At 44.8% G+C, this 10,341-nt stretch overlaps 1 protein-coding gene across 2 annotated transcripts in view; it reads left to right on the top strand.

Moving 5' to 3' along the window:
- Positions 1–292: 292 nt before the first annotated feature.
- ABHD12B (abhydrolase domain containing 12B) overlaps positions 293–10,341 on the top strand; it is a 29,555-nt gene continuing 19,506 nt past the window's right edge. Inside the window, exons 1-5 of one of the 2 annotated variants that reach the window (XM_055289428.1) lie at positions 293–518; positions 6,187–6,314; positions 6,976–7,078; positions 8,743–8,862; positions 9,893–9,923. In XM_055289428.1, coding sequence (XP_055145403.1) covers positions 415–518; positions 6,187–6,314; positions 6,976–7,078; positions 8,743–8,862; positions 9,893–9,923 — 486 coding nt within the window. In that variant the 5' untranslated portion in view covers positions 293–414. The remainder of the gene's footprint in view (positions 519–6,186; positions 6,315–6,975; positions 7,079–8,742; positions 8,863–9,892; positions 9,924–10,341) is intronic. The other variant, XM_055289429.1, reaches the window with a different exon arrangement.

The raw sequence follows: 10,341 nt of genomic DNA, 5'->3' as shown, positions 1-10,341 counted from the left end.
AGAGAAAAAGAAAAAAGTGGGGTCTAAGTAGAGGAAAGCTTATATTCTTCATGAAAATCAAAAGCTGTGGCTGTCAAACTTTTGTGTTAGTAGTACCATGGTGAAAACATATTTTACTGCGTTGTGCGCGCCTCACACCCGCACACACACACGGAAGTATAACGGAAATCAATTTAAAATAAAATGTTGCATAGCTAGCTATAAGCGTAGGACATCTGTGTGTGTGTGTGTGGCCGCGAACAGCCTGACCCGGGCGGAGCGCACCCTCGGGCCGCGTCTCCCCCGCCGTACCAGCCTGCTTGACCGCGCGGAGGAGGAGGGCGGGCGCGATGCCGCCGGGGCGGGAAGGTCGCGGGCGGCTGCTCAGGGCTGCAGCTCCCGCGGCGGTGGCGGCGGCTTGGGACACGGCGCGGGATGGACGCGCAGGACTGCCAGGCGGCTGCGACGCCCGAGTCGCCCGGGCCCCCAACCCGTGGCTGCGTGGCCGCCTGGTGGGACATGGTCGACCGCAACCTGCGGTGAGTACCGCCAGGTCCACCCCTGGCCGGGCCCCGACGGCTCAGGCAGCGCGGGGATGGGGCAGGGGGCCAGGGCGAGGCCGAGGCCGTAATCTCTGCTGGCCCGGGCCCAAGGCCCAGCACTGTGGCTCCCGGGAGACCTCGGCGGCCCCCTGCGAACTCTAGGGCTCTTTGGTTGCCCTTGGTATCCTCAGCCTCAGTCCCAACCTGGACCAGCGAGACTCTCAGGTTTGGTATTTCAGGAAGTTACAACTTTTGGGGGCTTCCGAAATGCAGATGCCAGGGAGATGGTTGAATTCCTATACCAATCTCTATTATCTGACCATTTTGCTAACATACAAGATGGATCTGAATGACATTAGTAATAGTGACAATAGTAATATATGTTGTAATCTTGGACGGGGTCCTCTTAGGTCAAGGGCCTATCTGTGTAGGTGGAAAAGAATCAGAAAATCCCTGTCTAGCTCCCTGAGTGTGAACTCCCTGGCATGTATTTAAAGAACACACCTCCAGTATGCTAAAGATGTACATAGTGTGTTGAAACCATAACTTGGCATTACCTGTGCCAAGTTCTTATGTTGTTTAAATCTGAAATAAATCAGTGGGTGTTTTGGTTTTTGTTTCTGTTTTCTCCTCCCATTGACCCTCAGTTTAAACAGTAATCTTAAATTACCTGAATCCACCAGCAACATATTGCCAGTGTTGTTTGCACTGAAGCCAGGTATTGGTTGGAGATCCTGGACCCAGGACACGTGGGTATTTCATTTAGTTTTGTTGGTGTGGGAAGGTATTGGCATTTTTACTTCCCTCTTTCTATTCCTTTTGTTTAATTTGTGCTGATTAGAAAATATCCAAAAATTACATCCAGACACAGGAGACCTCACTTTGGAGTGCCCAGAGTGATGATGACAAACAGGGATCTTTTCTCTCTCTCTCTTTTTTTTTTTTGAGACAAGGGTTTCACTCTGTTGCCCAGGCTGGAGTGCAGTGGCACAATCTCGGCTCATTCCCAAGGCTCAAGCGATCCTCCCTCCTCAGCCTCCCCAGTAGCTGGGACTACAGGCGCCCACCACCACACTGAGCTAATTTTTCTATGTTGTGTAGGTACGGGTTTTCACTACATTGCCTAGGTTGGTCTCAAACTCCTGGAGCTCACAGGTTCCACGTGCCTTGGCACCCCAAAGTGTTGGGATTACAGGTGTGAGCCACTGCACCTGGCCTCTTTTCTCTTCTATTCCTTTTTATTCTCATTGCAGACAGCAGAGTGCTGGCAGCTCTGCAGGGGCCCAGTCACCTAGAACCCATGCCTTCCAGCTCTGGGTTGGATCTGAACACCTGGCAGAATGTCCTGATTGCACTTGTCAAACTGCATATTAACAGGACTTCTCTCCCAGACGTGGTGATTCTGGGAACATTGACATCTAATGTTTCTCGCTTTGATGATCTCTGTGGAATTGATGGCTGATTATTTAACATTTATTTGGCAGTAAAGGGCATTTATTAGGCAGAGAATCAAAGTTGCACTTCACACTCATAGAGAATAACCCACTTTGTTGATAATGGAGTGGGAGATGGGGAGTTGGGGACCATCTATTACTTGCCTTACTAATTAGTGAAAAAAGTCTCAAGAGATACTTCCTGAAAGAATAAAATACTAGCGTATGTCTTCATCTGAGCAGAAGACTATTGGCTACCATAAGATGTGCTGAGGCTGAGGTCCAGACCCATTTCCACTACCCCAGGTCCTCTTTGATTCTTGGAGCCGGCTTCATTTAGGTGAGCAAACCTTCACGGGGGGCTTGCCATGCCCCTGGCCCTGATCATGGCACTGGAACTAGTGGGACGTGTTATGAGACCCAAGAACATTTCATCATATGATTTTTTCAGTGGCTATTTTTTAATGCCTTGGGAATCTAGTTTTTTATTTTACAAAAATTTTTATCGAATCCAGTTGCTGCTTAAGGTGAGTGGGCCAAGAAGAGTAAGTCTCCACCTTACAACTGGTTTTCTTTAAATTAGAAAAATGAGGCCAGGCATTGTGGCTCACACCTGTAATCCCAGCACTTTGGGCAGCCAAGGTGGGCAGATCATGAGGTCAGGAGATCGAGACCATCCTGGCTAACACAGTGAAACCCTGTCTCTACTAAAAACACAAAAAATTAGCCAGGCATGGTGGCACACGCCTGTAGTCCCAGCTACTCTGGAGGCTGAGGCAGGAGAATTGCTTGAACCTGGGAGGCGGAGGTTGGAGTGAGCCGAGATCACACCACCGCACTCCAGCCTGGGTGACAGAGCGAGACTCCGTCTCAAAAAATAAAAAAAGAAAAAAAAAAAGAAAAATGGAAAACGTGCTCCAGAAGGAAGTTGGGGGAAACCAAAGGTTTATTTTCCTCCTCATTTCCCCCATTCCACCCCAAGTCATTACAATCCTAGGTAGTGCTCAGAAAATGTGCAGGAGTGGGCTGATAAATGTGTTCATTCTTTCCACAGCGTTGGTTCTTTATTATCTATTGGACACTATTCTAGTCTTGGTCACACGCAGTAAATAAAACAGACAAAATCCTTGCTCTGTGGAGCACACATTGATTCATTTGCAATTGTAAGTAAAAAAAAGAAAATGAAGTCCTTCCTCTTTCCTCCGAAGCTACCAATAAATGTTGCTTCCTTCTCCCTTACAAAATAAATGCACTCTCTTTCTATTTTCAACCTATGCATCAATAAATACTTACTGAGCTCAGCCCTGGGCTAGGCAGAGGGAAATGTAAAGGAAGCATTCTATGCCATGTTGTTCTTGTTGTCTGTGGCCTGATAGAGTGGAGAAGACAGGGCTAATAATGGGAAAGCCATCAGAGAACAATTCAAGGCCAGCCGAGGCCCCATTATTATTTGTGGGAGGAAAGACGAGAGGAGAGGTCACCATGGAATGATCTCTCCAGGAGACTTTGGCAAAAAAGAGATACTTCCATGGGTGTGAAGGAAGAGGGGATTTGGTTGGGAGGGTGTCTCCTGGTGCTTGGTGACAAACACATGTCGACTGAGTCAATTGGCAATAGGTTGAAGGTACCTGTCTTAATATTTGAAATAGTAAATGTAGTTAGATTTGGGCTTCCCAAAGTTGGTTTGCAGAAACCTCTGGGCATGAGTGATTCACCTTGTAGCAGCTCAGACTCCACCAGCTTTCACCAGTAAGAATCATCCAGTTAGGTTCTGAGTCCCCTGTGGGACGCTGTGCGGTTACAGCTGCAGCTGATCAAAGGGCAAGTGAAAGAACAACAAAGCACCAAGGTGGCCGTTTGATGTGGCTGGCCGTTAGCGGGGATTGGGCTGAAACTGCATCCTCCGCTCAAATAAGGTCTATTAGCCACTGGTGACTTTTGATCCCCTACTGATCTAGGGGAAGTCAAATTGACAACCCCTTAGTTAAAAGAAGCTTCTTTGCATTATTGATGCTCTGAAGATCTGGTCACTCTGTTCTCTTCCCGCAGTGCATCTCAGAGAAGTGCCTCCAGCTATTTGAGAGAAGGATTGTGTATGAATTATTCCTTAAAAACAGACACGCATTTCCCTCTACTGCCTCTGCTTCCCAAGCAGACCTTCAAAACATAACTTAGCGGGAGACTACCCTGCCTACCTTCAAAAGACAGCTTAGGGGGAGACTAACAGGCAGGGTGGAGGTGAGTGAGGGGAGCTTAGAGGGAGGCCAGCAGGAGCCAGCGGCTGGAAGGAGGCACAGTTCAGCCTTGGGTTCAGTTCTGTCCATTTGGGCTTGATCTGTGGCTCAAAGTGGCTTCTCTGGGTTTTGATTTCTTATCTCTAAAATCAGAACAACAATGTCCTCTCCTTCCTGCCGCCTTCATGGCAGGGGTGGGGAGGTGCTATTTTAAAGGATTATGAAACAATCATTTTCAGTTCTTTCTTGCTGATTTTATGAGTAGGCAATTGCCAGTGTATGATGTTTTCAAAAATCTATCCATTACCCTTAGCCCACGTATCTTTTCCACTTCTTGCAGAACTGCTGGAAATTCATCAGAGATTCATTAACTTCTCTCTTCATGCCTCTTCCAAACACATATAAGTGCTCTGATTTTTAAGTCATTAACACTTTAGGGGGAATTAATTTTTTTAGAGGTCTTTCTTTGATGACTTTGTTATCAGAGGGCTTCTGAGAATACAGGAGCAGGAAGGAGGAAAGAAGAAAGGACAGGACACTGCTGAGAGGGCTAAGGTGCAGAAGGAGATCTTAAAACAAGATTGTCTATGGGCAGAATTTTGCCAGAGGCCAGCCTTGCTCCTGGGGTTCATTTCTGTTTACATGGATGTCACCAAGACTGTGACATCCTGGAGATCATTATAAGACTATGGGATCAGACAGACCTGGGTATGTGTGGCTCTGCCATTCATTCACTTGTGACCTTGGAAAGATTACTTAACTTTCCAGTCTCATTTGCAAAGCAAAGGTAATAATTATCTTCCAAAAATGCCTCTGGTCTAGCATAGAAATCAGGGCAGGGGAGACAATTTATCAAAAATGGTTTCTAGCCCCTCAACCTTACCATTTGATTATATTAAACAGTTTTAACAATGACCTCTTACAACATGGAAAGGGACTTAATGGATAAAGTGGGCAAAAACTGGAAGCAGGAGGTGATGACATTGACCTCCTGTATCCCTCATCTCTCTAAGACCCTCACAAGAGAGGTGGCTTGAGGCAGAGGTGTCCTTAGTGACCCCTCATGGATAAATTGTCACTTGTGTGCTGACAGCTCCTGATTGGGTGGTTTGTGTCACAGGGAACAATAGCGTAGGCAAGATGTGCATGTGCCCATCCCACTCCCTGACCAGGCTCCAGCCCTGTGCCTCATGGGTCCGTCTCTTCCAGGGCTTTCATCTCAGAAGTGGGGTCTTCTAACACTGGCTCATTTCTTCCTAAGATGCAGCCAGAATATAGAGGATCTAAGGATTATTCCCTCACTGCCTGAGACTAATGATAAGAATAGCTAACACATATAGTGCAGAATTGTGATATAATTAAAAACTGCAGCAACTGTTAAACTGTCTGAATCCTGTTTATTGGTGACTTTGGGGTCCAGCCTCAGCCTTCTATGGGGCTACAGTAAGGGACCAAACCTGGCTGTGGTGCGAACATTTCCCTTCCCCTCCTGTCTCTGCCATGTTCTGGCTTTTTCAGCTACTGGTTGGGGCCCTGCCTTATTACTCTCCTTACCTGGTTTCCCCTTAGTCCCAGTCTTGACTTGCCCTGTAGATAATTCCATGTCATTGTGTAAAAGATTTTGCTTAAATGCCAACTGACCTGGAATTCCCAGTGTTAGTCTCTGAAATTTGGGGGCAGATCACCTGAGGTCAGGAGTTCGAGACTAGCCTGGCCAACGTGGTGAAACCCTGTCTCTACTAAAAATACAAAAATTAGCCAGGGCTGATGGCGGGTGCCTGTAATGCCAGCTACTCGGGAGGCTCAGGCAGGAGAATTGCTTGAACCTGGGAGGCAGAGGTTGCAGTGAGCTGAGAACACGCCATTGCACTCCAGCCTGGGCAACAAGAGCAAAACTCTGTCCAAAAAAGAAAAAAAAAGAAGAAAGAAAAAGAAAAAAACAAACCAAGACAAGCGGATTAACTTCGAAAACCTTGTGTGTTTCCCAATATCTTGCAGATCTTTTCCACATTCCTGTTCAATGCTCAGAAGAAAAATTGCTGCTCTGTATGACAGCTTTACTAGTAAATCCTTAGAAGAACATGTTTTCCCTCCTCTGATAGACATGCTAATTTATTTTAATTTTTGTAAGTATGGACCTTCCATAAATTTGCCTATATAATTTTTCCCAAATAAAGACCTCACTACCCTTAAAGTTGTGACGTAGTGAAAAGACATGTCAGCTGTAAAATTGTGGCTAGACTGAAATGGCCTGAAACTTATTTAATATTGACTTTGAAGTCTAGCAAGAATCCTTGCAAACTGTTGGGAGTAAAGAGAGATGCATGGCCTTGTGGGTGGGGGTTCCATTCACAGTTCTAGTTCTTACCTGCTCGCTTCCTGGTGTGTGTGAATTCTGGACATTTCTTGCCTTTTGGCTGATGATTAGGTTTCACCGAAGTAGCAGAATACTTCTTATTTTCTTCTAGGCCTTTTTACCTTCTTAGGGGAATGGTCTCCGCTGCTTTTAAAAAGCTGGAGACAAGGATAAGGATTGAATAACTCTGTTTCTCTATTATGAGCCATCACACTGATGCTATTTTTAAATCTAGCTTTTAGATTTTTGTTTTTTGCCTCTCTTCTGCAGGCTAGTCCTAGCTGATAAAATAAAATACTCTGCTAGGAGTTTAGTGTAGTAGCTTGCAACTTAGAAGCCTGTAAACCTATGTAGGCTAATTCCTTTCTTTGATTGTGATTAGAAGGTATGGAATTTGATTCTTGAAGTTGATAATGATTTTTACTTTCCAGTCAAAGCCCCATTTCTTGTGGATTTAAAGAAACCAGAGTTAAAGATTCCTCACACAGTGAACTTCTACCTGAGAGTTGAACCTGGGGTGATGCTAGGGATCTGGTGAGTGCACGGATGGGATACTGGGTTGCTTGATGGGGCAGGTGTTCCTGTTAGGATGCAGAGGAGCAGTGCTGTGTTACCTGCCCATGGAGAGGTCGGTGCTCCTGGAGGTACCTGGAGGCTGTTTCCTACACCTTCCTCTTCTGTTGATTTGCTTGATTTCACTTTCTAAGAATTTTGCTTTGGAGTATAGACTTTCAGGTGTTGCCCTTGGCTTCTGGCTTCACCCATCCCTTCTGCCTTATTCCATACCACCCTTGCCTTCATGCCCTCAACTCCGGACACACTGCCCTTCCAGGACATGCTCTGCCCTCAAGGCTGCCTTCTATTTCTCAGCTCCCTGCCTTCCCTCTTCTTGCCTTGCTAACTGTCTGCTCATCTATTGGATCTTACTTTAGTTGGTAATTTTCAGAAAAGCCTTTCCTCACTGCCCATTTTAGGTATATGCTGTCATGGCCATCCGTGCTTGTCCCTTTTGACAATTATTCCCATTGTCATGAAATAAATGTTTGTGTGATGATTTGGTTAATATTTGTCTTCCTTACAAGACTATAGCTTCAGCAGGTGATAGACTTTGTTGGTGGGTTTTCATTGCTTAGCACAATGTTTGGCACATAAAGGGCATTCAGTAAATATGTCAGATGAGATCATGAACGTTCTATTGTCTTACAATGCTAACGTTAACATTTCTTCTGTTTAGTTGTAATACTCATTATTGGCTTCCAAGTTTCCAGTGACCTGTTTTCTATTTCATCTCCCTGAGTTCAAACCTTTGATCATAAAATGTTTAGGAACCAACCCATAACTTCTTTCTCCTCTGCAGGGTACTGTTCACCCAATAGTGTTGGAATTTAGAAATCTTTTTGTTCTTTGCTTTTGCCCCACTGGTCCTTGGTTTGGTGAGTCAGCTATTTCATCAAGATCAGCTCATCCAGGAGGCAGCAGTGCCTATATTCTGAGTACAGAGGACCTGGGGATGATGGCAGACTTTCTGCCCTTAAATGAGGGAGAGGACAGAAGATTTGTCACCCTTAGCCAGTTCTCCACATCCCATGGTGACATGTCATATGGCAGTGTTTGCATTTGCAGCATTCACTGGTTTAACGAAGTGGAGAAACTGGAACTCACACATATGTTTAAAATCACAAGGTTACTTGGTTTCTGGAGCAAAATAGTTTAGTGTTTTAGTTCTTTTCTCTTACATAAACTGGTTTCTCTTTAAATTATTTCCTACTTGTCTCTTCAGCCAAACTCATGGCAGATGGTAAATATCTATTACCTTTTATTTGTTTCCCTTTTTAAAAAAACAATTTCAATGGGCTGTACCTAAGAACTGCAGTCTTGGAAAATTAACAGGTGCAGAAGTCAGAAGAACTAAAATAGTAAGTCGTTAAAAGGCATTGTCTCTGTGCATGGGGACATGGGGTAGGGGAGTAGTGGTTCTCATCATAAGACATTTTGTGGTGTTAGATTTTTATTTTTACCATGTGCATATATTACTCAGATAAAAAATTAAAATATATGTATGTGTATATATATATACATATATATATATATATACACACATATCATATATATATACATATCATAAGGAGAGTTTCAGCCTTTGGAGAGGATGGAGAATTCCTCTTGCTACATTTGTTTAAACCTCCCTTGCTCTTCAGGCACACAGTCCCCAGCTGCCGGGGGGAAGATGCCAAGGGGAAGGACCATTGCTGGTATGAAGCAGCCCTTTGCGATGGGAATCCAATTATTGTTTATCTTCATGGCAGTGCAGAACACAGGTCAGTGGCTCTGCTTACATATTTTTTTTCAAGAGATTGAGAGCATTTCAGCCCCATGGAGGAATGAAGAAGTACAGGGCTCTGTTTTTAACTCTGTAGGCATGCCTTCACATATTTCTTTTCCTTTGTTGAAATCTGAGGGTGTTCTGGCAATAAGCTTCACTTAAAAAGATTATTCTATATGTAGAATGATGTGGATCCCTAACTGAGAAGGAGAAAAGAATAACTCTTCCAAAAGTTGGATGTTGATTTCAAAGAAAGTGGTGATTCCTTTGCTCCCTAAGAGTGTCTGAAATGATGGATTGAACCCATGAATGACAGGAAAGGGAATAGGCACGGATTATGGGGGAAAGGAAGAGCCATTTCCAGATCAGAGATTTTTCAGAACACTACAGTGGAGAGTCCTTTATTTAGCTTTAGTGTTATTAGCCGAAAATAAGACTCCTTAAGATAGGTCACATGGAATTCTGACCACAGGTACTGGGGACCGTCTGACTAATTCTAGAACATTCATGCCTCGGCCCATTCTCTGTAGTCCCAACCTCACTTTGTAACAAAGGACGTCTCCCAGGAGTCTGGCTCCCCTTTGTTGTGCTGTCGGAGCCTTTTTGGGCCTGTGTAATTATGTGGGGTGATGATCATCAACTGTGACTGTGCCCCTTCAGCTTGGGACAGGGGCGATGTGCCTCGGAAACCCACAGATCTCCTCCATCTTGGGAGGAGCACCTGCCTGTACTCCCTTCCTCCCTGTCTTTTTCTGGCAGGTGACTCGCCTTTCTCAAGACTCACATTTTCTCAAGGGGCTTTTTTGATGTGTCCATTTTAGAGTCACATTTACTGAAATTTCCTGTGAAACCCAGCATTTTTTTTTTTTTTTTGCATTTCCCCTTCTCCTAGTTATTTATTCCTCCAACCTGAAAGAGAAAGCCGTGAGATCAGATACCAGCAGCATGAGAGTGATTTTTATTGAATTTGCTATCATCATTCCTAATTCTTGCTTTTTTTTTTTTTTTTTAAACTTCCTTCACAGGGCAGCTTCTCACAGACTGAAGCTGGTAAAGGTATGTCTGAAGAGGCCTCAAAGCACCCATTTCGTAGGTCTGTTTAATATGTCATAAGATTGTCCTCAGGTCCTCAGCATGGTTGCCTTTTGAGAGGTCTCCAGGGTTCTGATCAGGGTGGGTTGTGGTGTCTGGGGCTCAAAGTCCCACCGGTGGACTTCTGCTCCTACACTCATCAAAACAGAACCGAGCGTGTCTAGGTCCCAAAGTACCTTCGTGAACTTAATAACCTCATTGCCAAATGGAGGTGAAGACATTTTTATTTGCTTTCTCTGAGGGCTGGGGGATGGGTTGAGAGAGTTTTTGTTGTTGTTGTTGTTGTTGTTGTTGTTGTTGTTTTTGAGATTCTGTCGCCCAGGCTGGAGTGCAGTGGCGTGATCTCCACTTACTGCAACCTCCACCTCCCAGGCTCAAGCAA

The sequence above is a fragment of the Symphalangus syndactylus genome, chromosome 8 (assembly GCF_028878055.3).
Source record: "Symphalangus syndactylus isolate Jambi chromosome 8, NHGRI_mSymSyn1-v2.1_pri, whole genome shotgun sequence".
Lineage (NCBI taxonomy): Eukaryota > Metazoa > Chordata > Mammalia > Primates > Hylobatidae > Symphalangus > Symphalangus syndactylus.
This window is presented reverse-complemented; position numbering and strand designations above follow the sequence as displayed.